This window comes from Hermetia illucens, chromosome 6 (assembly GCF_905115235.1).
Source record: "Hermetia illucens chromosome 6, iHerIll2.2.curated.20191125, whole genome shotgun sequence".
Classification (NCBI taxonomy): Eukaryota; Metazoa; Arthropoda; class Insecta; order Diptera; family Stratiomyidae; genus Hermetia; species Hermetia illucens.
Window position 1 is genome coordinate 5641968 of NC_051854.1, and position 27665 is coordinate 5669632.

The 27665-nt window shown below is 40.3% G+C and overlaps 1 protein-coding gene across 3 annotated transcripts in view; it reads left to right on the top strand.

Moving 5' to 3' along the window:
* Positions 1 to 27665, top strand: part of LOC119658999 — a 45783-nt gene that overhangs the window by 17175 nt on the left and 943 nt on the right. The window contains exons 4-5 of one of the 3 annotated variants that reach the window (XM_038066885.1): positions 10418 to 10439; positions 20472 to 21199. In XM_038066885.1, the coding sequence (XP_037922813.1) occupies positions 10418 to 10439; positions 20472 to 20502 (53 nt within the window). In that variant the 3' untranslated portion in view covers positions 20503 to 21199. Of the gene's footprint in view, positions 1 to 10417; positions 10440 to 11506; positions 11611 to 20471; positions 21200 to 27665 lie in introns of those variants that run through there. The other 2 variants (XM_038066884.1, XM_038066883.1) reach the window with 2 other exon arrangements.

The window sequence follows — 27665 nt, forward strand, 5'->3', positions numbered from 1 at the left end:
CATTCAAATAGTACTGGTTATATGGGGAGGGGGGGATGAATCAGTCTATGGATCTACTCACGAAAATTGTACACAGGAGATTCAATTCTTGCGACTCGCCTGACTGACATCCTTGAAGCGGGTGGAAAGTTGATGAAAGGAGAAGGGGGAGGTACTCACAAAGGCGTGGTAAATCCTTTACTTGAATTGATCGAGTGAGACGGTTGAATTTTCATCCCAATCCCTGGAGAGAGAGGGAGGGGGTGCCCTCTCTTGAAAGGATGAAAACTGGCTGTCATCCCCCTTAAAAAGGTTTCTTTTACAATCTATATGTTTGAATTTTCAACCCTACCTCGCGAGGGGAAAGGATGTAGAGGAAAGACCCCCAATTAAAAAATTATGTTGCCTCAAATGTGGGGTATTTTAATGTCGCCGTAAAGCTGGGTTTCACAACCGCACCCCTAGAGAAGGAGAGTGTAAATAGAATTTGTAGAAGGAAGCAAAAGGCCCCTCTTTTCTACTCCAGCTAAACATTTATAGCGCTCACTACTCCTTAAAAAGTATTGGCGTCCCGAAAAGGGGCTACCTTCGTATCGTCAATAAGCTTATTTCTAAGGTAATCATCGTCGTGATGTCCCCCTTTTCGGGGCACCATAACCTTCCAGTGGGAGATGATCGCGCCACATTTCTTCAACGATGTGCGTACCCATTTTTGAGATTGCTTTCGCCCTTACGCCCAAGATTGCAAATTTAAACATGATCATGATATCACAGAGAAATCTCACATTGAGGAGCCAAATTTTTTTAAGCTTTGAGTGCCTTGACTGCTTTGAGTTTACATCGGCTTTAAAGGCACCTCCTCCACCAGGAATGGGGTTGAAAATTTAACCTTTAAAGTGATTACTACCATCGTGTGCAAGAATCCTTTAACAAAGGTTGAACTATACGATGCGATTCAGCTCCTTCTATGACTTCCAGAGACGCCTGCACCCCTCTACTGATGTGCACCAAGTGTCCTGGAGGCGACCTAACAACCGTTGGTGGCCTTGGGAGAGTGGGTTCCACTTCATGTTGTAGCCTCCAATGGAATTGTCGCCCTTCCTAAATGGGTGATCTATCTATTGCCATTTTCATCTTCTGATTAATTACAGGAGGGAGAAACTATATCGTTCCAGCAAATTTTCTGGGTCACTACTGAAAGCTTCGCGATTCATTCAACTTTTGGTATACCTTAACCTCTGATGTGTGGTATAAACTTCCAATATTATCACATTTTCAATTGAGTAGAAAGGAACCGTATATTTTCTTAAATTACGGGGGACATGGGGACCACATTGCGGTGCTTGTAAAGTGAATCTAATCAACATGTTTTATCTAGGCGAAAAAAAAGTAATAACAAACATTTTATTACGGTAATAAGTTTTACATAATTATTTCACAGAAATAGGTCTCCCGACTCTTAAAACCCAGCAACTGCATTTCTTCAGCTTCTATCGTTTATATCAGAACAAGTTTGCACGGCCACGGGTTTGATAATCCTATTAAGACCATTACACTATCAAATTCCACTATCTGCTAGCCTGGATTGAATCAAATTAAATCAAGATACTCTCCCGGACGACTATCTTTAAAAAAGAAGAAAAAAATATTAACGAGCAATCTATTCCGGCTTCCACTTTTTATAGATAGATCCTAAAGATCTAAACTTGATCAATAAAAATAATCAATTTAGTCATCATGACACTTTATAGATTACACCAAGGTCTCTCGCCTGCTTCTTTTTACAAGTCTTCCTCCGAAGTTCGCTCGGCTGTATCTTCAACGTTAAGGGAAACCAGGAGGTAACAACATAGATTTATCTTGGCTTAAGAAAAATGTCTCTACTAACAGTTAAATAGATTGTATATGTGTAGAACTATGCAAAACCGCAAAGAGTCAAGTAGATTGCGTGCAAGAGGTCGATTATAGTTAGGGAGGCAGGCAAAGAGCTATCTTAACGATCTTACTTGGCGCATACACATTAACTGCGCTTAAGTGTCATTAGTTTTTAACTTTGCATAGGTCTAATGCGACAGTACAGCCTGAATACTATTTGTTTACTACATCCATTTGTTGTGGAGGAGGTTAGATAGTAGCAAATCTTAATTTTCTGAATTCGCAAGCCTGGGGTTGTTGGATGGAGAGTTTGTTTGTATTAGGATTTAATCCAAGTGAAGCTAGTTTCTCAGGGATATTATCTGCTGATTGGGTCTGATTGCCAGGATAATTAGTTGGATTGCTGTTTTGTATTTTACAGTGTTATCTGGATATGATGGTCGGTAATCTTGGGAAACATTTTAGTTGTTATTGAGGTCTTATTTAGATGGGAAAGGGACCCTAGGCATGGACTGTTATGCAGAATTGGAACCTTGGGTTCGCAAACGCTTCAGGATATAATCTTCTTCAGCATTTTATCCCGTTCAGAGGTGGGGTGGGCTTGCTTTGATCGTTTGCGCTATTTTGCTGGGTCATGTGTCTGATCTGGGTGGAGTCGAGAATCTCTCAAATCACCCTCTAGCGTGTCAAGCCAACGTTGTTTCGGTCGGCCTTCTGGTCGTTTCCAACAAAAAGTTAGTTCGGCAAGGGAGCTTCCGAAAAAGTACAGAATCTCCGATCGGGAACTAGTCGGACCCCAGATTCAGATAACATGACTATGGCTTCATCTCACTAAGAGTCAGATTAAACAAATAAAAATTTAGTAACGAAAAGATGCAGTTAAAGTTAGGAAATTAAGAAAAAGCACGTCCAGCTTGTATGGTTTTCTGAAAATCCAGTGTTTTTTTGAGATGTTCAGGAAGCTAATTATAATTTTATCGTTATGCTTATAGAGACCTGTATGTGAATGGTTCGTCAAATAGGCCTCCTTTCATGTCTGGAAATAGGAAACATCGCACTGGCGAGTAAGGCGCATTGTTGTGGTGGATGAACTATTTTGATCTTTGGTTTGACTTAACAATTTTTTGGACGGGATGACAACGGCATCTTCCATTGACTTGTTTCTGGGTCATAATCACAACACTATGATTCATCACGAGTATTTAACTTTGAGGAAATATTTCAATTCGATACTCTATATTTTTGATTGTCGGTCAGATTTCGAGGAAAAAACTTGGAAGGAACTCTTTTTATTCCCAAACCTTCCGTTAAAATTAGCTGAAACCAGCTCCAGTTGATTAATTGTAAGTCGACGGTCTGTGGGGAGGTTTGTCATCAATCTAAATGTCGCACATGTACATGTAATGAGGGCTGTTTTTAACAATAAAACGGTTTCAATGGCATTTTTACTGAGTAGAAAATATTTTCACAGCTGGACATTGCTCGCAGCGTTACCAAAAACAATCACTATAGATAAACAGAACAAGCCAGGTCGACAACGCAGAGACACTGCTTTGATAATAAGTTCCGCTATACAGCGGTAGAAATGGATGCTTCCTCATATCTATGATTTTGCCTCTGATTGATCGCAGTCTAGATACTGCCGGCCATCAAATGTCAGAAGATACCTACTTGGTCCCGATCTTCCTAACAAAATGACACTGTTTGTAGGGCGTACTTGGTTTATCATATTTTCGACTCTAGATTTGGTCAGGCGACCCAGATTTTTTCGGTAATACTGGCTCTCCTACGACTCTGAATGCTGTTAAAATGAAGTAAAGATGTCCATGACCTGTTGTCTTAAGTGAGGTTGATGTCATGCCACCGCGTTAGGAGTTATTTTTTTAGAGACCTTCATGCTAGTTTCGTGACGTTTTAAGCTTTATTCATACGATCAAGCGGCCAGCGTTCATTTGGACACTAGTCAATAAAGCTCTATTCATACGACCCAGTAGCTAACGTGTCAAGCACTGCTCGTTTCAGACACAAAAGAATTGTTCCATACATTTATTTTACATGTCTGACATGCTCCGAACTGGATTCGGAATGCCTGCTGCTGGTTCATATGAATACTCTGATAGTAAGTGTGTGGAACAATGTGTCTGAAACGTACAGCGCTTGACACGCTAGCTACTGGATCGTATAAATAGAGCCTTATTCGTTAGTGTTCGAATGGCAGTCAATTGTACCAGACATATATTGAGTTATTGAAAACGATTGAAGAATGCTGGGGAAGCTGCACATCTAAGTCCTGAAGCCTTTTATTAAGGTCCCCCAGTCGCATAATCAACTTCTTTCCAAATGGAGTTTTCGCAGGCTTTTGCGAGTTTGAGAATTTCAGCACAAGTTTTTATAGTGGACCCTCAGCCAAAAACGCAAACTTCGGGAAGGAGGGGTTGGAAGGAGCTTTATTAACACATTCCGTGCGGGAAACATATATCTTTGCAATAAGAACTTTACCACAAAATGAATGACGGATATCTATGTTACCCTGATACCCAGCTTAGCCGTCAGTGGGTTGTCCAGACCTGAGAAACTCTCAAAAAACGACCCCCGCGTTGAACGTACTTGAAGAGCTCATTTTATCATCTTGTAGCCCAGCTCGTTTAGATAATTGAAAAGTCATCTTTTGTGATTCATACGAAATATTTGTACATCATAATTGAGTTAGGTCTAATTGACGAATTATGAAAAAGTTAGTCAATATTAAGCTGATTTGTAAGACGTTCTCCGTAAAAGATTGCATCGAACGGTTCACTCCTCTGAATCAAGCTCACTTAAGTGAAACGCGGTAGTGATAAAGTACAAATTATTTACGCTATTTTCGTAACAATATCTACTCAACGTAGAGGAGATACCACGAAAAAAAGCTACACGCAACAATTTGAAGCAAACGTTACGTTTCTACTTTTGCGTCACTGATCGTCAGACGGGACAAGTTGAAAATCTGTAGCTATAACGGTTGATCAATGCCCAACTAATTAGCTTAAACTTCCAATTTGCAAATAGCAAAAGCAAATTCAATCTTTACATAGTTGGAAAGACATGGACAAGTTGTGTGAATGCCTTTTTCGCTCCACAAGACGGTCTTGTTCAAGTGATCTTGAGATGATCTTGAAAGATGATTGTGTTGTGCGCCTTCAACGTCAATCAATGTGCAAGACAAGATCACAGCATCATAGGTGGAAAGCCGATCGACAAATAGTGGTATAAGGTACAGTAAAAAGAGGTCTCTTGCATATGAACCTAAAGCCTTAGACGATCTTTCCATGCTCTTCCCACCGATCCGCCTGCTCATGAAAAGATAGGTTCCATGGCTCGGCTAAATTAAACTTTTAAAACTGTTATTAGGTACATCCAATTCTTTGGTCTGAACCCAATCCCAATCTGCAACGATTATGTTGCCGTAAGATGTGAATTTTCGTCCCTGCCCCGCGGGGTCTTCTAGTTTTTTAAGCGGTGTCCCGCGCACTTAAAGCTCTTTGCAAATAATTTTCGTCCGCCTGCTCGTCTGTTTGTCTGTCTGTCTGGCCTCAATGGTTACGATCCATCGAAGATCACAGAGGCATATGGGGGATCTCTTTTCATATATTTCTGGTGTTTCGAAGCAACGATCGTTTCAACTCCAAAGAAGTTACCCATTGCAAGCTGTTGTTTCGGATTTTTCTTACTTGTTTTTTTGCGGTGATCTGTAGGTGGTTAGAGGTAACCATAAGTACCGTTCGTTGTGATGTTACTCAAGATCGTCATTTTTGCTTGGCGGCATGATGATTGGAGTTGTTTGTTGTGTTCCTGTATTTTTCCAAGGGAGTTTGGTATGGATGCTGACAACGGTTGTGATCGTTAAATCTCTTTTATGTGTTTGGTTCCAAGTTCAATCTGAGAACGCTATGGTTATGTCTGCTTGTAGGAGGGTTCATTTGCTGGTCGATTGAGGCAAGTTCAGTGACGTTGAATGGCGTAACCTGATCGAGCGAGGAGGAAGGTCGGAGAGGTTACTCTAGTTTCGGGTAAAGTATTTGGAATGTTGGAAGATCTGTTACTTAGTCTGGTACTTTCCAGCCTTTGTCTAGGGTCCCTCAGGCTTCACAGACCAAACCTTAACTCTTAAAACTTCACTGATAAAACCTAAACCCATTCCTTAAACATCTGAACTGTCTCTCCACTCCACTGACATTCCGCCAAGTCTGGATTGTTGGAATCGTAATCATTTCAACCTCGGCCTCGAAGTTTATTTGTAATGGTAATTACCGGCAAAGCGCAACCGCCACCATTGGTCCCTCGCAGAACAATACTCCTTGACTAACATTCCAAACACAACATGGCATCCTGTACTCACATGCAATCAGTTACGGGCATAGATCATTCAAGGAAATTATAACCAGTTGCCGCTAATTAAACGACCATTGACGGTTTCAAGTTCTCCATCTACATCTTTGTGTGGTATGCACGCTCCGTCTTCAGCGCAATATGAATCTTGGAATTCTCCTGGATTCTTCAAGAATCTCGGGTGTTCCGCGTCATCATTTTAAACAATCGCTGCACGTTCGATGGTCTTCACCGATCGCAAGAAGTGTTTCTTCTAACGCACGTTCTGATCTTTACGCGAAGCATGAACCGCGTAGTCAAGACTTCCAAGAGGGGAGCTAAGAAGCTGAAGGAGATTGAACGGTGTCTTAACTGAATTATGATTTAATTTGGAGATTTATTGATAGATAATTAATGGAGCTTCTAACGATTATTTTAAGATATGACGGAAGATTAAGTTCTTCTACTTGCTGGAGTTTGGAGTGGAAAGTAACTCTTCTGGTGTGCTCCACGCGCACGCACTTTTTATGCTTCATTGCTGGGATATGTTTTCGAATTAAGATATACTGGTTATAGGTATGAAATCATATGTATATGCTGGATAAAAACTTGAGCTTTACTGACTAATTAAAGATATTGATGCGCTGTTTGATGAGCTCTCTTCTGACCTTAGGATTAGGCCAATTTGTTTTCCACGATGCTTCTTCGGTGTTTACTTTAGTGTAACGGATTAGGAAAGTTTTAATAGTGGCAATTTTAGGAGAAATTTCATTGTCTAGACAATTTGATAAATTGGTATGTAATCAGGGCTCCATAACTAATTAGAGGATTTGTTGTTTAAATATCTAATAACTGAGACGATTAGAATTTTCAAAATTTTCTAAGATTGTAATCCAAATATTTACTGGAAAAGTTTTCGGTAAGGTTTCACATCGATTACGCCTGATTTCGAAAAGAAGTAGTTGATGAAGGGTGTAATTAGGTTTGATCCGCGTTGGGTCTATTAAGAGGAGAGAAAATAATTCGGGCAGTGTCAGTTTTCCAGATTAATTGACTTGCACCAGACTTTCTGCATGAATCATCAAAATGTTCTTCTTCAGCCTTTGTTCCGTTCAGAGGCGGAGTTGGCTCATCTTGTTCGGCTGAGCCATTTTGCTTGGTCATGTGTCTGACCTAGATAGAGGCGAGAAAATCTCAAATCGTCATCTAGCCTGTCAAGCCAACGTTATTTTGGCTGGTATTTTGGTCGTTTCCCTTACTGTCCAAGACCATGGAACACTTCTCGCCTTCTTTTAACGATTGATGCGACCGCATATCCATCGCCGTTGTTCACTGGTCCAACGCAACATCTTTGTCACTATTACCACTCGGCGCCGTTCATTGTCTTTTATAGTCGGTCAACACCCAGAGCCATAGAGGGCGACAAAGCGACCGACATTTTGGTTAATGTTGGATTTAGCGTCGATCACAAAGAACGTCACTATATACGAACCGAGATGGTTTTTCCCAAAGGAAAAATTGTTTTTTTTGCATTCCACTAAGATGTTCAAGCTTATTTCAAAACAGGGAAGAGAAAGAAGTTGGTGTTCGACCTTAGTTTGAAAGAGAAAAGCAACTACAGGCGCATGCTTCAATGGTTCAAATTTTCTAATTAATCGTTTTCACATATTTTCCTTTGTCCTTAGAGCTTTTTGGATATTTCTTCAGCTTTTGGAATCTGTTCAAAAGTCATATTGAAAACATCATTCAACCACTCAATAGAGGAATTGTTCTGGGCAAGTTCTCGGAGCGACCCGCTCGTCTGCCATGTTAGGAGAGTGGGTGTTACTGCAGAGCCTAGCTAGCAATGCAATTTTCACCCCTCCTTAATGTGTGAGCTATCTGCTGTCGGTCTTCTGATGTGGCGAGCCAGTAATCCTGTCTACTGAATCCGAGGGTCGAGGGAGAACCTTCATGTGGTAACATTGGGAAACGCTGTATTCACATTGACGTGCCGGTCGTGATGCAGTAGGCGAATGCTCCAAGGCCTTGGGCGATCTGACCCGAGGTTGTTTGGGGACTCTTCGGGCACGAAGCCTCACCAGGTAGCCCTCTCTTTCTCTCTCCCTCATAGTTCTCAGAAAAAATCCTGGGGCATGTGTTCTCAGCCCGGTTATTAGCGGTTGGCCCCTGGTGGGAACTTCATGGGAGTTGTGGTTACGTCCACGTCGCGGACAGAGATATTCGGGCCTCAAGCGTGGAATTGCGCTTACAACTTGGGTGCTGTATTGCTTAGTTCAGTAGAGACAGATTTAGGTATGCCTTGCATTCAACAGTATGAATGCTAAGCCATGCACTCAGTATAAACTGGTAACGCTATTGCTAGAAACAATGCGGAATATCGGGCAAAAGCAATGAAACACAGTCACTACCAATTTGATGGAGATCAAAGGTGGAATTGATCACCAAAAAGAGCACTTACACAATGCTAGGTGGGCTTTACCCGATGGACGTTAAGAACTTTTGAGGAAGACATATTTTTCACGGTGCTCGAATTCGGTATAATCTCTGAACAAACTCGGCTTAACAATACCATTAAATTCAGTTGACTTATCCAAAGTAAATTTCTGGAGTAAGACAGGTCTGAATATTGGAAGATGTCCTGCTATGAGGGCGTATTAAAGATAAACGGGGCTGATTTTTTAAAAATTGTTCTGTTTATGATATTTCATTTATTAAATTTTTTTTTTAAGTCAGCGTACTATCCTGCAAGGAAACGCATTTTTCCTATCGAATTGGGAGTTTTGAATCTCGTCAGCGTGAAATTTCTTTGGGCGTTCTTTAAGCCACAAATCGTTTTCCTTAAAGCGCTTTTTCAGTGGTCCAAAAAGATGGAATTCCCTAGGAGACCAGCCCGGACTGTAGGAAGGATCTACTAAAGTTTCCAAGCTAAGGGAGTTCAATTTTTGTTCCGTTTAGTTGGCTACGTGAGGCCTTCCGTTGTCATGAAGAAAAATCACGCTTCTGACGTATTATGGCTTCCTTTTTCGCCGAAATGACAATTTCACGGCATCCAACATTTCGCAGTAATATTGTGTATGAACCAACACCTTTCCCATAAAAAAAACATTACCTTATCAGATGACAATCACGCGTTGGACTTTACTAGCACTTTCTGTCGGATTCACTCCTTGCTTGGCCAAAAATTTAATTGTTCCATGGACATGGTTTCTTTCTATACTAAGAAGGGATTCGAGAGGATTACGGTCGGTTCCCCTTTTCAACAGTTTTTTTTTTTCAAATTGGACTTTTTTTTCTTTTGCTTCAAAATAGGTTTCAGTTTCGGCAATCACTTCTGCACTGGAGCCAAATTTTTTATCCTGGAGCATTCTTCTGTGGTCTGCGAACAGCCAGGTCCGGTGAATATGGTAGGTGCGGAAACAATTCGTGTAATTTTGACTTCAACCGTTGATTTTGACGGGACAGAGTCCGGATAACACTCGTTAAGCCATTGCAACGCTTGAACACTCTCCATCTGTTTATTAATAACGAAAGCAGGGTCACAAAAACAATTCTCAGTCAATTTGACAACAGGTGGCTCAAAAGGTGGACCAAACTTTATTGATGTTGGTCAAGGGCGCATTCAATTTGGTCATTCTTTGGTCAGCTACTTATTTAGGGATCTTGAAATTTCCGGTCCATAATTTTTTGGTCGTAGGGCTTGCTGTTTCGGATAAGCTCCTTATAGTCTGCCAATGTGGTGGCTGAGAGGAGGAAGGTGGCCAGATTATGCCGATCTGTCCTGCTGAGATTTAGTTAGTGTTGCTTTTAGTAAGCTTCGCCTAAAGTGAACGTTGGTGAGTGATAGGATAGCCACGTTAGTATGTTTGTTAAAGCTATCTCAGTAACCTTCACTGATGACTCTGCGATGCTGTGCAAGTTGTAAGTTGGCGGGCCTGTCAAGCCCTTGATGGTTGGAAGTTGATTAAGAGAGAGTGTGAAATAAGCTAATGAGCTTTTCCGATCGGAACTATCAATTAAGATGTCAAGCAGTTTTGATTATCACTTACGCTTGTTCTTTCAGGGACAAATACGTCTTTGGGTGCTTTGCGAACATATTTGGTATTGTCAAGTCAATCAAATCGCCCCCTTCTCCCATAATTATGTAAATAATCAATCTAATATCGCTTTTACTTACATCATCCATTAATTCGCTATTTATTTCTTCTACTTTCAGGACTAAATTGGAGAGAAACCAGGTAAGCAAATTATCTGATGAAGCAACCTAAATATGAATTTTGGATGGTGGTCATTATTATATTTAGTTGCATGTGATTAACTAAACATTTTCGCATCTTTTGGGATTGGAATTAAAACGCTTTTGAGTTTCTATCTTGCATGAATAGTGCACGGAAAATGATATATATGGTTACCAATTTCCGGAGAATCTAAGATGTCAGTTCGCACTAAAAATTCTCAATTCATCCCTTAACATGGACCACGTTTTTGCAGAGAATATTTGGATCTTGTCGATATCTTGGTCTCTGGAAAATTTCCATCTAAACGAGTCGAGATTTTTTCTCTTATTTTTTACATAAAGATATCTTTCGGGAAGGCCTGAGGACTGTCAGTTCCATCTGAGAGCGCTGATTTTTGTCTTTTACGTAAAGATTATATCCGGAATGCTTAGAGCTAGTCGACATCGAGCAAGTAATATGATTCATTTGAGGGAATAGAAAGTACCAACAAAAGCAGTCACTTGTCCATATGCAACCCTAAACTCTGCCTGAAAGTTCAATACGTGGTTTGTCAACCCCCTCCCCTCTACCGCATAAAATATTCATTATGCCAAGAAAGCGGGAATACTTAGTAGACAGCGGAGCCACTATGTTGATTATCACATATCTGTGACTTCCCCAGTATAAGAATCTGTAAAGCTTCTTCGCCTTGAAGCTATGCTGAGTAACAAGTGGTTCTATTTTAGGAAAATGTCAGAGCTTGGGTTGATGTTAAGTCAAAAATGTAAGGACTCAGGATGCGGCAGGGGTACGGGGTGCGTCAACGCTGCATTTTTCTGAATAGAAGCTAAGGCAATGGATGCTAAGCTGACATGGATAAAAAGCTGGAGGTACCGATGGGTGGACCTCAGGAAGCTGGTAAGGATTCGTTGATAATTGTGGGTTTGACAGTGTCAGATCTTTTGATTGATGACCTAGTAAACTTCCAATAGCTCGGTGTAACCTAAAATCATTTGACCTTTAAATAAGCTAGTTCCCATCCTACAAAGGTCGTTATTTCAAACGAGAAACGATTTTTTTTTTTCTAGAATTATCACTCCCACACTGCTAACTTTCGGAGAATCATTGACGTAAATCCTCATATCCCGAGGGCACCTGAATAGCGATTGTTGCCCAGTATATCTAATTTTTAGCTGTCATCCCAGAACTAACCAAAAGAATATTAATTAAAGAAAACGATCCCGTTAGACAAGGAATTAATCAAGACGATAATAGGCTTTATCTTCATTCCCACGGAAGAAGTGTGACTTACGCACACGTTACGTAAACGTTTACCGTGAAATTCTGATGAAATCAATTGATCCACAAATTGTGAAGACGCGTGTATTCAAATTGATTTCGATCATTGTTTGGATGGGAGGGGACATGTAGCAGAATATGTCAATGAAGATAGATATTAAATATAAAAAAAAGACATTCCTCTGAAGGGACATAAAGTATGGAGAGAGATTTATTTCGAATGACGTAGTTTAAGAAAAAGAGTGTTCTTTCACTTTTTTTAGGTTCGAATTTGGCCATTTTATCGTTAAGAGGCCAATTAAGTTGATAGAAGATATTTAAATTAAATCTAAAAATAATTTGGACACTATATTAAATCAGTAGCCAAATTAGAAAGTGTGTTGCCTAAACATAATAGCTTGGAATTAGCAATTAAACTGTGGGACTTTTTCTATTTTCGGCCCCGCTTATGATGTAAATATTCTTTTTCTTTTTTAGCTCACAACCTGAATGAATGAATGTTCTTTTCTAATTGATATTCCGTTCATGACGTATTTGTCCGCGTTGGAATCAATAAACCGCGGAGGACGTGGGATCACTCACTCCCCTTTGATCTTGCGCCTCTGAATCAGAACGAAACTTTCCAGGCAAGAATAACAACTCCCTGGGATCATCTTTTTTATCAAAACAAGAGACCAGATTGCGTGTGGCAAAGAAACTGGGACTTGATCAATTTCAAGAGTCAAGTACCAACCATCAGACCAGCCATCCATCGATTGATGATCCAGTGGTTAAAAGGATTGAATACTGAAAAGAAAATACGCACATGATTAGTACGCAATAGCAGCTTGAGGAGTAGCCAGAACAAGTTTACATGGTTTGCTGCTTCATCATCTTTGGATTTGCTTTGCTGGGTTTTTGCTGTAATGATTTCTTCGGTATGTACTTGTTGATGGCATGGATGATTGTAAAAATTGTTTGCACGGGGAAGCTTGTGAAGAGGTTAAGGAGCTTCTGGTGATACACGCGGAACATTCTGGTTATGTGTTCGAATATAACAAGATCCTCTCCTTGTTGATGGGGATGATGATATGATGCTTATGATATCGGAGGTTTGAGGATTTGAGTGGCGAATACTTCAGACGTTATTTTCGATGAAGGAATTGTGTTCGGGAAAAAAGGCTGTTATTGGGCTTGGAGAAAACAGAAGATGTTTCTTTCTAAAATCGAATTGATAGTTTCAAAGTAGAGCTGCAGTAGCGTTTTGGATACGTATATAGTTTTCGCTTTGACCTTTGGTTCATGACGCGTTCTGGACTATGAAGCCAAATTTGGTTTTGCCTGTCAGCGAACACTTAGTTCTACTCCAAAATCGTTCATTCAGGTCATTACCATCGCCTCTAAGGTGCGAGAATATGTCTATTAGCGCTAATTCGTAGGCTTCTTTCCAAAAAATGGGGTTGCAAAATATCCCTTCACTATTTGCGGACACGGGGACCATGTCTGGGGGGAAGATTTGGCATTGCCATTCACCGCCCTGCCGTTTAGGCATAACCTGACGATTCTCTTCGGCGACGGGGAAGCATAAATTGAATACTGCCCTTAATGGCAAAGTGTTCTGGTTTATAATGAGTACAGTATTGGTGTTCATACCAGTGAATGCGAAGACTTATTTAAGACAGATAATCTCCTGTAGAGCTTCATGGTAACGGTCCCTTTCAGATAAGGGTCTAATCAACTTCGTGGAGTACGTTACGACGTCACTCCCTGTCCTTGACATATGACATTAATCAATTCAAATCCCCCCTGAGATTGGGAAAACAAGTCTGTTCTGCAAGCTCCCTTCTTTGATCTCCATAGTCTAGTACGAATTTTTTTTTATCTTCAAGCCATTTTGAGGTTGCGAAAGAAATGGCAGTCGCTTGGTGCTAAATGTGGTGAATATTTTAGATGGGAGAGGTCTTTAATTTTAGCCATTGCAGCCAGCAGTTTAGGCAGTAGTGTTGTCATGGTGAAACGTTCTTCTCGGCCACTTGGGTTTGGTTTGACCAACAGGGTTACTGCCTTACTGTATTCCTCGCCGCCACTTCAGAGCACCAGAGTTTTCGCGGTTTTCGAGCATCATCTTTCACTGTCAACTGAAAGTTGCTAAGAGTTTGGCAGCTCTTCCTTTCAACCTATCGTTTGTTTTGCTCCGTTAATCCAGTTCTCGATTCATTCTGGCTCAAAATAGCACATCTCGCTAAATATTAACCTCTCGTGGTATAAATTTCGTGAACAAAATAGGGGTTGAAGTAACATTTCCAGCAGTGAGTTGCCCTGCTCATTAACCAGAGTCAGTTTTCTCTATCCAACGATCACACCATCCCTGTAATGCTGTTCCTGTTTAGTTAAAAGGAAGGAAACAGGAACAAAAGAAGAGTCCCGGCGTTACTATGAAGGCCCTGGAGATATAATCCCACGATTCTCTTTAGACACGGATTGATTTGGAAACCAGTCAGAGCGTTGCATGACTGGCACTGGTTTAAAATGAGTTCAGGCGTGACATTCATACCAGTGGATACGAGGCCTATGTAACACTCCTTCCGCAACTGAAGGGTACGGCGACCGAGTTTTATAGCGCAAACCCACGTTTGAGACCACAAGGAGACCTACCGCAAATGACCGTCTCAAGAGAATATTTTCCTGGAATTCTCGTAGAGCATGTGTTTGCAGGTTGTCAAATGATCGATCCTCCATCAGCTGCCATCTTAGAATATCAGTTTCCTTAATTCACCAAAATCCGTTGAACACATTATTGAACCACCTCCAAAGTTCCAGTGAGAGGTGTTAGGCTGTTCTTTGCGAAAGTTCCATTCATAGTGACTAAATCGGAACTGGCTACCATTGGAGAAACCTGGGAAAGGCGCACTATAAAAACTTATGTATGTAAGAAAAGTAGCCTAGATTTGGGCAAGTTCCATGCTTCATACTTAGCGGCGTAACAACCTGTATCCGGTCTAGGCCTGTCTTCGTAAGGAGCTACACGGTTTTGCGCTGTTCCACCAATTCGATATCTCTGAAAGATATCCTGGCTTAGACCAACAATTTATCTGGTGTTCTGGTTTACGCTATCGTTTTATCTGAGGCAGGATCCGCCATATTTCCATGCTTATTCTTTTTTAATCTCTTGTCAATTCCATGCGTTACTTGATGTATCTTGAGGCTTAGAGTGGTCTTTGGACTTTTGGAAAGTTCAGTCATTCATGGGGGTCTCTTGACAGTTTTCTGATTATACATTCAGAGATGTTTGCTAGTGATGCGAGGTCTCGACTTGGTAGAACAGCCTTTGGTACGCTGCGTTGTATGGACTCTAAGGGAATAATTTGGTAACCCTGTGGTGCGTTGCCATCTATCCCAAAATAATAATGCAAGATAAGCCGAGGAAGCACCTTTTCGGTTCCCATTATTACACTAACTTCGAAAAAGCGTAGGCCCTGTCAAAGGAGTATCAACTTGGAACCACAATTCCACCAAAGATGTCAATCGATAATTTGGGAAAATTCGAACTGTCAGAGGAAGGATTTTGCGGATGGTATCATCTGGCGCCAATTTTGGTCTGCTGTCAAAGGCACTGAAATGATCATCCCTTATTCTAGTGCTACTACACAAAGCTGAGGATCTTCAAATTTTCAAGGCCAAAAAACCATGTTCACACCCTCCCAAACATCGCTACCAGCTTGGAAGTTACTAATTGGGGTTAACATCGGTTGATATTAAATCCAGTTTGGACAGAAAAAAAAACATCTCCAGCGTAGCAGCTGAACCCGTTCAGCAAACACAGTAGCTTGACACCAGATATAAATCATCAACAGCTACCAGAACTCGATTCTAACATGTTATATGACAATGATAGCACCAAGAGTCAACCATGTGGGCTGCAACATTAACACCACATTATGCACGGCTGCTATTTCTGTTATGAACTTCAGTAACCGCTGGTCCGTTCTTACGTTAACAGCGCATATTGATATCCGCCCTCCTCGTGTGCTTGTAAATTATCGTGCATTGCACAATGACACAACGTAAACAAAGAGCCAACGGCAATAACAGTTACGAAAAAAACGTTATATTAATAAATAACGAAAAAAAAATCCGAGTGTACTGCTGAGGTAACAAACCTGTACAGCGGACAACATCTTACCAGATCATTACACTCACCCACCGAGGAGCAAAAAAAAAACAGAACCCGAAGCGGTGAGATGAGACACAAAAAAAGTATCTGAAAGATCGTTAAGATCAGCATGAGTGCTGCAACCAGTGCTGATGTTGGTAGAGTTGCGGGCCCGCAAGTTAACCGACAAACAGACATAGTTGATCGTCGCACCGGTCATACCTGTATATGGGCTGTTATGTAGTTGATGTGTGTACTCCGCGGTATGTACTCGACAGTCTACCTACGATCGTTATATATGATGATCTATAAATACATGTCAAATTCAATTTACAGTTAACTCGCCACGGTATGGCATAGTTAATGAATTTTGATTTAATGAAAGCCAAAAGTGTGATGGCAGCTGGCAGTGCAAAAAATTATGTGATCACATATAAGCTGTAGATGGGCAAATGATTTGAGGCTGAATTGAGCGTATCTAATGATCAGGGACGGTAATTCTACTGAGAGAAATCGATTTAATCAGATATAATTTGGATTAGAAGCGGTGATCCTACTTTTTTTGGAAGAGGCACCATCGAGTAGTGGTGACTAGGGTTTGCCAAAAGGTACCTAACTGTCAGTTGGGATTGACTTTTCGGTTTCAAGTGATGTGATTGAAGTCTTCGAAGGGAGCATAAAATACGTGGTTAGCTTGAAACGGCTTATATCTTTCGATGAATCCAGATTGTTTAACTGTAGTGCGGAGAGAAAAGTACCAAACTTCGAACCCAAAATTCTCTTGGGCCCAGGGCTCTCTGAGCCTTCTGCGTTCGGGACCACATTTCTTCTTCATCAGATCGAAACAAAGATATCCCCACAGAAGTACTTCTTCACAGCAAAATCCAGACATCATCTAACTCCACTCGTACACTACCCCTTAACCTACTCTCAACCGCTCCATGCAATTACCTGTTTGCACTTTGCCTGATCACCTTCTAAATGAGACTGTTCACCTGCATTTATATTATAGTCAATTTATAAGAATGTGATTCATGCTCTGCACATTGTCGCCATTTCAGGGAGGCGGAACTGTGTTCGCTGTGCTCCTAGACAACATTTAAAGTGCATGAAAAATGTAACAAGATTTCTTGTTCGCCTTCAGATTTACAGCTTCTGCACTAGGCTTTCAAGTACCAAAAGCAGAGATTGAACTGCAAGATCAAACTCGTGGAGACTATGATGATGATGATGATGCTACTCATTACTAGTCACCTCTGTCATATTTACGATGCCGGAGATGTGTTGTGTAGTGAAGTATCTAAATTGTTGTTTTTCGCTTTTTTCGCGGAATCTTGACATATGGAATGTTAGTAACGTAGAAGTAGACTAGAGAACAGTTATTTTGAACTGTCCGCATGTTAAGATCATATGCTGGCATCGTGGAGTAATTACTGGCGTGTAGAAGAAGTGGGCAAAGATTAATTGATTCTTTATAATGATGGCCTTGTGTTGTGCTTATGATGGATATTTTGAAGATTTTAAAGAGAGCAAGCAGGGGCTGGGAAATGGTTTGATTTTAATTATCTTTGGTCGGATGTTTTGTGAAATTTAACAGCTCGAATAGGCATTCCATTCACTCGGGAGGTTCTGATCATCTTTTGGATAGTAGCTACGCTTCAGATTTTTTTGCTACTTGAGGATGGGTTGAAATATTCATTGCCGAAACAGAGGTTTAATATTCGCTGGTGGCCAAAAAGTGTGCGCAAGTTAGGTCCAGACGCAACCTAAAATGATATGGAAGTTAATGGCTGCCACTCTGTACTATGTTATGCCAATCCATAAGGCTAGTTTGCACCTTTGCTCTTATACTTCGATTTGTTTTCCGGTTAATTAATTTATAGGTTACCTATGAGGGTGCACCCTTACAAGTTTCTTACCGTGGCTTGCAAATCTAACAGAGCCCCTTAAATCCCACGCAAAATAATGTCATTCGCATGCACATGAAGGGTTTCACAAAGCACACCGCCTCATCAAATTTCATGTCAATCGCTTCTGCCGTTTTCAAGCAAATCAGGTGTGACAGGCAGACATTGAATCCACAAGAGAGAAGGTCAACTGAGTAGTGTCATTTTAATACACGTCTTAGAATATGCACCACCTGTCTGTTCTCCTTTATCAAAGTCGAACCAGCCTTTTTTCACTGTGACTTTACAATCCTTATTGTTTTCTGGTGCATAGGTTTCCGTATTCTTGGAGAGCCAAGGTCACGAACAAGACACCAGTAATTTTGACCTTCTATTGGATAGGAAGCACAGGAACTTCATTATACCCTCACATTCCGCAATGAACGACCCAGTACTTAGCCTTACGGTACCCCTAGATATGCTCGGTAAGTGCAGCCCGTCGGAACAAAATTTTTTGGCGAGTTTCGCCAAGTACCCAGCAGCATAAATTTCAGCCAACTTTAATTGGCTACCAATTTGAAGCACAGCAGTTACCAGAACTGACTGCTCCTTACCAGGTCCACAGTCAGACTTATTTCCTCCATCCACAGGGGCTATCACTAGGAGAGTGCTAAAATTATTTAGCGGGCCCAGGGTGGAAATTAAACGAGCTCCCCTATTATCCCTTTTTCCATATTCCGAGCCCCGAGAAAACTATGGGCCCGCGGGAATCCTCTCCTTTTCACCCGTCGCGTCAGGACCTGTCACTTCGCAGCAATTGAGATTGATCTGCGTCAATGTTGTATTCGATTTGTGTTGAAGGCTTCTTTATATTCCAAGCGGTTGGGTTTTCCCTCAATATCCCGATAATTCACGCAGTTCTCCCCTCTGCATAGTATACAATTCGGTTTGGCTACGTAGTGTTTACTGTTAAAAACGCCAGCTTAGCATTTCCTGTTGAAATTGGTTGTGGAATTTGCAGTTTTTTCATTTCGATTAGAGCGAATTTAGTTTCCAGGACATTGCAAACTTCCTGTGATATTCTCGCACTCGTTGGTTTCGCATTCTTCTTCTTCCCAAGTCAACCTATCTTAGGAGCTTCACTATTTGACCTTAGAACTTGTCGCCGATTTTCGAATTGTAGCTTGGGGCCTATTCTATCAAACGTATATGGCTAACGTTATCTACCGGTTTGATGAGTTTGAGGTCTGCAAGTAAATTTAAATGGAGATTGGAGAATTCCTCCCTCATTGAGTGATTATTATGATCTTCGATCGTATCCTGCTCCTGGCTTGCTTTTCTTTGGGGAGTCACCTTTTCTCTTTCCTTTCGAGGGCAAGTCTCTCCAAGTGCTGGGGCCAGTTGTTCTTTATCGAAAACTTCAGTTTTATCCTTCACGCTTCCGGTATTGGGGTAGAATTCTTTTTGTGAGTTTGTTGTCCCAATTAATTTGTTCAATGGTTCTTTTGACCTCTTCCCAGATTTTTCCTGCTCCAATTTTGTGTTTTAAGAGGCATCAGCTGTGCCCCATGATTGATTTTCTGGGAGCTGAAATGGATGATGAAAGTTAGCAGGCTGCCATGTAACCTAATACTGTTATCATGACCGTTCTGAATTTCTTCTACTACCCTCTCACTGGTACGCGCTTGCAAACATCGATTGCTCTAAACGGCCGTCAATGGTAGACCGTTCAAAATCCCTTGTCATTACAGAATTAATACTGTTACATCGTCAAATGGATATCCTTTTTCGTAAATCATGAAAATGGCATGCCTCGACCCCTGAGAGCAGGGCATTGCATAAAAGATGTGGGGGGAAGGACTAAGTAAGGAATGAAACTCAGGAAGAAGATGCTAGGAATTGGAAGGAATATTGGTGTTGAGAAGTTTTGGGAAATGGACCTTGGAATAATTACGATTGTAGGGAGACTTGAGCGCCAAAAACTTGAAGGCCAGCTGAAGTTTGCCTTAACGCATTCGGTCTGTATAGGCTCGACAATCAGGGTATTACAATGAGACGGAAAGGACTTTGACATACAAGTTTTGACGGCAATTGTAAAGTTCGCTATCTTCGTTGAGGCTCTACAGCCAGGATGTCCTTCTCCCAACCATCTCGATCCATCGATCACGAAATTCGAAGTACTTCGTTCCCCTTGGGGTATTCTTTAAGGTATCCTAATGTCGTCTATACACTGAACTGAAATATTTGGAGACTTGAGGATCGTCAAAAAAGTATGATGGTGTATAGGTTGGAGGGGTCTGGGAATGCCAGGAAAATTACTGAAAAGTGAAGGAATTTTGTGATGACTTTAAACGTTCGTATTTCCGTTAATATTGAGAATTTAGAGAAAAGGACCGAAATGCATGATCACTGGTGTTTAGGGTTGCTCTCTTGGTTGACTTTCAGTCAATTCATCCTTCGGCGAGCTTTCTTTAGTTCAGGTTCCTTGTATGCATCGACTTTGTTTATGGCTCATATTATGGAATTTCAAAAAGCAGTTCATTTAACTGGTTTGGTGCTCCCTGTATTTCTCAGGCGCTTTTCGTTATTTATCTTTGTTTTTTCCTGTAATCGAGGGATCGATTACCACTTTCATGATTTGCTAGCTTCTTATGGTATGACAAGAATATGAGTGTATCAAATGGAGAAATATCTGAGACCAATCAATGTCTTTTATTAAAAATTTATATCTTTTAGGTTCTCCCTCGGCCGTCTAAGATGCAACTAAATACCATTTCCTGCTGGTATTTGCCGATTTTTGCTAATCCAATCGTCTTTTTCTGTTTGACCTTCTCAATGGAGATGCTTCCAGCAAAATCGGAGCAGCATTTTAGATAAAGACCGAAAAGAAAAGACAAAATCCTTCCAAACAACCAACACAAAACTTCAACCGATCTACAAAAGATAGAGATTAAATGACCGATAAAATCCAATGTGAGAACTTACTGAAATATAAAATTTTGCTAGGTTAGTGGAGGTAACCTAATCCTTGACAAAGTAAAAATCATGAAATATGAGATTTACGATATTCAATCAACAACAGCATCAGATTCTCGGGACAAAAAAAGATTTGTTGGTTCTTCGTATCCAGGTCGAGGAGAATGAGTATAGTAAAAAAAAGCAAAAGACAAGAAACTAAATGCTTCTTCAAAATATACATAAAATTGTAAAAAAAAAACAACGAAATGACTACGGATCTTAGTCCATTGCTAACCCTCTTTGTGATGAATTCATGTGCAAATAAGAAAAGATCTTTTGTCCTTCTGCTTGAATGAAGATAATGGAAGCATTATAAGAGACGGAGACATACATAAGAAAATGGGCCACCGATCGGAAAGATATTTGGATTAAAAGGTTTTCCAGATTGAAATGTCGCCATGGAGGAGCATCTGTGCTGTTGCTAGGAAAAAGCGGTAATTCTCTTGAGGGAGGTACTGCTGGTGGTTTATTGAAAATGGATACCGAACTTCCTTTTTTTATGGTTTTTTTGGAAATAAAAAGGTCTTGTTTGTAATTTGAGATCGTTAAAAATTTGAACTCATTGAAGCAGCGGAATTGAACAAAGGATTATTGAAAAGAATTGATCCGGAATGTGTAGTTCTGAGAATTGTGTTTTGTGATGGTGTGCCAAGTTTGTGGAGGGTTAGGTTAGCTTTGTTTTACCTGCGCACAAGGTTTTTATGGAACTTATTGCTGAAGCTGTCTTTGTTTGTTAGGACCACAAAAATTGATATTCTGTGAAGAAAGACTACATTTTTATCTAAACAGGATATAGATGTTTTTATTATATTCAGGCACGTGTGTTGAGTGACGCTATTTGTCCGAAAAACAGTTCCGATTCGACAACATCTATGCAAACATCAGCTTAACAACTTCTGCATCCAACTCTGAGGAAGCGCTTAGTCTTCTTCGCACTCCAAAGGTATAAAGTGACATATTCTCCACACTTCAATACTTCGGGCCTTACCTAGGAGGCTTAGGTGCTTGGAACTGTGGTTCTCCCTAGTCTTTTAATGCAATTTTCTCTCCTTAACATTTTAATTGCACAGGACTTCAATTGTGATTCAAGAGGATGTCCTTTGCTTGAGACCTAGCCCCGGTCGTGATCTTCCTAGACCCTCCAGAACAACGAAAATACAAGTCTCCAAAACATTAAAAAAAAACAATGGACGCGAAAAAATTTAGCGAGTGGCACACATCCCTATATCCGGCATTTCTATATTTTTTCATCACAATACTGGTAATCCTACAGCAGCGGGAGAGGACAAAGACGAATATAAAGGTTCATGACGAACTCCAGATTCGATCCTGGAGTAATGGAATCAAGAGGCTGTTGCTCAATCAACTCAACCATTGGACATAAAGATATTTCTAGAATTTGAACAGTAGGAAAGGGGATTATCACGATAAACTGTTTTTATCGTTTCCATGCCTTTATCTTCGAATACGCATTATTCAACTCGGCGAAGTCCCCTCGAAAGATACAAATATATCAATGTCTTCACCACACCTTAGTTAACACAAAGACCCAGACAATAACGTAACACCCTCCATATTCCCCGGTGAAAACTATATTAAATTGGCTCTAGCGGATGTTAACTGTTCCCATTCCATTATATTTTAGATATTTTTTTTCAACTCCTAATCCAACAGATGACAGGATGGCAACCAATTCTAATTCTCTAAATCAAGAAGATAACTATATCTAACCCACACATCTCTCCCCCAAATGCATGGATTGTATCGAGATTTATGAACATTTTACAACAAGCAGTTGTGCAAACATTTACATACTACGTTCTTGACTCAAACGGATAAAAAAGAAACAGAAAAAAAAGATACATTTCTATCACTTAATTTTCGTTTACCTCGAGCTTGGCTGTCTTTTTCAAATTCAAATTTTTCCCAATTCATAATTGACAATTTGATTTATTTTTGTGTATTGCGTTTACCTTTCAATTATTATTTGCTTTATGTATTTATGTTATGTGTGGGTGGTTACAGTTAGTTGTTGTTAGGTATTTATTCATTTTTAGAAGTACAGTCATTGACAGACGGTTGTAGACGGATGGTATCTCTTTTGAAAGATATTTATGCCCAGTCAGAATGAGTTAGTAAGATGCATATGTATATTGCCAACTGATTTCAACACTTATGTACATAATTCACCTGGAATGCATGATATTTACTATTGACATATATTTATCGAAGAGGAATTAAGAAATGTTCAGTTTATCTATTGAAGAAGAGGCAAATACTTGAATGTAACTGTGGATGGTTGTTGGATTTAGTGTTTTCTTTGTAATTTCGGGTTTGTGCCTTTTATCTTTTCTATGTTCAGCGATTTTTAAATCATAAGTTGTATGAGAACAGCTTCAAGTAAGACTTCCGGAAGTACTTTCTTGTTAGCCTCGAAATAGAGCCGAAACTTGGATGATGGTCTTACTCTCTCGTCTTCACCTACCCTACTCCAAAAAAAAAAAAAAAACTCTCTCGTCTACCAAACGAAATAAAGACGAAAGAAGAGAAGAAGAGACTTGGGGGGGGGGATCCTTACTGCTCCTCTTTGGGGCCGAAAATGAAGTCCGTGCCGTATTAAAATCGTTAGGATCCTCCAAAATTTCCACTGGTTTCGAACATGAACACTGATCTTCAGCGACTGTCAGTTTTGCTACTACTAAAGATTCGGTTTTTTACTTATCTCCGGCACGCTAAAGCCCAGATAGGCGGGCCTGATACGCATCCTTCAAAACCAAAGCAATTGCTTCCTGCGAGGCTCACTTGGCGATCAACGTTTGTTTGGAGTGCTGATCAAATTTGGCAACTGATGATACAACGAAACGTCTTCTACCGTTTGGTCTATAACTTCCTATGTCATTATTGACGGTTGACCTGAATGGTTCTTGCATCTGGCGAAGAGAGACTAGTCAGCAAGATGAATATTCCACTTAGGGTCAAATTAACTGCCAGGCTCGATTGATAACAATGAAACGCGGCAGGTAGGATCGTTTATTTCAACAATCGTTAAATATCTGGTCGTCCATTTTTGATATTGACATTGAACAGGAAACATTTATTTGTATTATTGTTCATTGACCACGCTGCATCACCCTGGTCTTCCACTTTTCTGGTTGTCGAGACAATTGAGCGAAGGTGCATGGCCTTCACTTGGAAGGTACAGTCATCGCGGATCAATCTAATTTCCTCCAGAACCACTCTGTGCTTTTGTCCATTGCAGCTGATCGAAATAATCGGGCTGCTGGTGATATTAGCTATTCGGCGCCATTAACTCCTACGGTACATTAGCGTTGTTCATAACTTCATGCAAGTGACATCTTAGTTTATTTGGTCGTCCGTAGATCGCATCTAGCATATAATTCGGCCTATCATCTATGATCTTTATTTTAGGTGCGTATAAGTAGATTTTTTCTTCTTCGAAACATGACGCTAGTAATGATTCGTCAGGTTCAAAGTAGTCCCCTTGGTTGAAGTCGAGGACGAAGGTACTGACGTCGACTTGAGGCACCAGGTAGCGACCTACTGCTATTGCTCCAGGAATAGCCGTTACATGTAGCAACCCATATTCATGCTTACCGATTAAAAGATGTATCCAAGTATCGAATCTGTTCTGTCTTTTTGGAAGGACATTTTTTTCTGTGGCCCTGTCAAGTAGGCACAACTTGCGTGCTCAAACTACCCGAGTCTGCTTTGTCAAACCAATTGTATATTTGGTTTACTGATCCTGTGACCATATTCACCTTTTTGGTGAATTCTCTTAATCGATTAGAGGCCGCTATGTTATAAACTTCTATCCTAAACGCTCGATTAGCAGGTTATTCTGGGACATCGTATGCAACGCGGTAAGTTTTGCGTGTCTTTTAGGCCCTCAATGTCATTGCATACCTTCTCGTTTACACCAAAAACTTGTCAATATTTTTCCCAGCCTGAGCCTCCTCCTTCCCTACGTCTCTTCGAAATCGGACCGGCCTAACTTTTCGGCATGATATCTCGCCTCAGGTTCGCACATCTGATACTCGTCCGTTGAAACATTCTTTACGAACAAGGTTCCGGACGATAGGAACAATATGACTTGACTGAGCAAAGGCTGTACCCAAGTGCATAGCGCCACTTGTCGTTCCTTAGGACATACTATAGAAATTGCAGTGGTCTCAATGTTTCAATGTTTCTTAACTTCACAGGCTTCGGCTATTTCAGGGGCGTACTCGCAAATCCAAGTTTCATCCCCGGTATTGGCGAGGCCCAAACACTCAGGATCCTCTTCAATGTATCCCACAAGATCTTTTGAAATAGTCCCACGCGCGTTTGTTTCTGTTCATCTGTCAACATTTTCAGGATAAACATGACCCAAATCTTTCTCATCATCAGATCCTCATAGATGATTTTGTGCACAACCGCTTCATGGATTCTCAGGGTATCAGGGATCCTCGACCATACAAACTTTTAAACGCCTGACCGTGTTCAACAAATCTCGTATACGTTTCTCGATGTCTTCGACTCTGGAAGTTGAGGGGCAACCTGTTCGGGGCTTGCCCTCCATGCTTTCCCGAACTTCTTTCAACATTTTATGTCTCCTAAAAATTTGAGCTTGCGTTAATGCTGCAGATTTTCCAAGGCGAGCTCAAAACTTGATAACGTGGCTCAAGCGACGGGTGATCACGTCTTAACCAAAGCTAGTGGGCTATTGCCAAATAATGGCAGGGTTTCAAGATCAAGCCCCAACTACCTATTGCAACCAGCATGAGATTTGTATGAAGTACTGTCGCGTGATGGTAAAAATATTATCATGACTTAAGTTACACATCGAATAGATGCTCTTGTGGTAACCGAGAGGTATCTCCGATTTCAGCCCCTGCTCCTGTCAATTACTTGGAGACTGTTTTCAGATGGACATCCCATTGTGAGAAAAAAGCATGGGTTTCAATGCCAGCGTATGATTGTCACCAATTTGCTGGTGCTCATAAATTTTGTTCCGAGAGTTCTTAGGGCAAGGATGCCTATAAAATCTACAATAATCTTTCGAAACCATTTGATTTCGTCAACCCCTCCTGGCTCATTTTCAGACTTTAGTAGTCCTTCGTTGGTTCTCTTCTGGCTTAGATCTTATTTGTGTGCCGAGTCTCTTTCAGTGGATATCTCTCGGCGCTCCTCTTTCCTTTTGCAATAGTCCCCTAGAATTCCAGTGTTGTTTGTTCGACTTGACAGCTTCGCCGAATCAAAGAAGTCGATTCTTGACTCTTAAACCCCATTTATAAAAAAATGTTAAAAACAACCTAGAAGCTCATCACGTGGTACCTCCTGGTGTTACCCAAATTTATGCTTCTAAAAGTTCACCATCACGGTTACATAATAAAATCCAGATCTTCCATGCTTCCTCCCCTGAAAAAATAATATGCTAATGCTGACCTTCAAAATCTTAACAAATGATGAGTCTAGTTGACACATAATCGCCTTCTTTTTCCAAAAACTCTAGATCGAGCGAGCCTTCATTTGGCACATACAAAATCTAGAATTCACCCATAAATAGGATTTAGCTTGAAATAGTTTTCAAATTCCACCTAATTACCATGTCATTTGTTATCTCGTTTATCAAATCATTGGAAATATTCAGGCAGAATCATTCTTAACATTCAAATGAAGGGTATTGAACAAAAAGCAGTAAAAATGAAATGCGTGCGAACTAAATTTTTTGTATCTGCGCCCACAAATGTGATTCAAAGACCCTCTTCAACATGTCCACTTGGATATATGACAAAACACTCGTACATCCTCGGGTATATATGTTTCTGCCACGATTTCGACAAGTTTATATTTGCTGCTCTTTCCAGTCAGTCGTGAGATCAAAGACATTTCAAGCAACCTCTCTAACCTTGTGGTCCGGAAATTGACTCAAAATTGCCTCTAAACAAACTTTTTTTTGTTTATCTAGAAAATGTATCTCAATATGGGTTCAGTAACTACCATTAAAGCTGGTTAATGATCATATTCTTGACAATTTGGTAAAACTTAAAACCCAAAAAAACAGAAAAATCGGAGGATTGAAATTTTGTCGCCTTATGTGGATGAGTTAGGAAAGTTAAAGGGGGTCGTAGAGTGTTTGGTAGCTTTTTTTTTTACAATAGTTTGGTTGAAGAGTTAGTGTATTCTTGGGATTGATTTTGCTAGTCTTTCTCTATAAATTTTTTAATTAATATTGAAATTTTATTTTAAATATTCGTCCGGAAAATAGAAGATTTCAAGTGATAAAACTGAACAGGATATATACCCCCTTTTTTGGCTACAAAGTGGCTTACCAAACAAACGCCATATTTCGGGAATCAGTTGTACTCTTCTTTACTGAAAAAATACTGAAGTAGGGAACAACCGATTCCCAATGTACGGTTTTTGTTTATTAAATCCCCTTAATCGTCCTTGATTTCAGATCATGGAGAACACAATTCACGGAAATTTTTGCTTTTTGAGGGTCAGTTGTTTCCTTCCTCGCATTGCAGGCGGGAGAATTGACTCCCGAAATGTAGTATGTACAAAACAAAAAGCTCCTTCAAGCTAAAGTCAGAAGCTTTAAGATTATCTTTTTTCTTCTTTTTAAAATCTATTCGTGATATAAATTTATATTCGCTTTTGGATTGAGAATTTTGAAAAACATTTTGGATCACCCGTAGCCACCTTAAAATCTTAAACTAATAACATTCTCTCTTAGTCACCCGAGTAAAGTTTGTTAGCTCTTCGTCTATTTCGAATTTTAAACTAATTCGTTTTATCTGTAGCGCGCATGTAAAATATTCAAAACGAGCAAAAAAAGAGCCTCGAGAAAAAATAATCGGAAAAGCATTGAAGCCCACGAAAAAAAAAAAGAAAAACGAAAATGTGAAG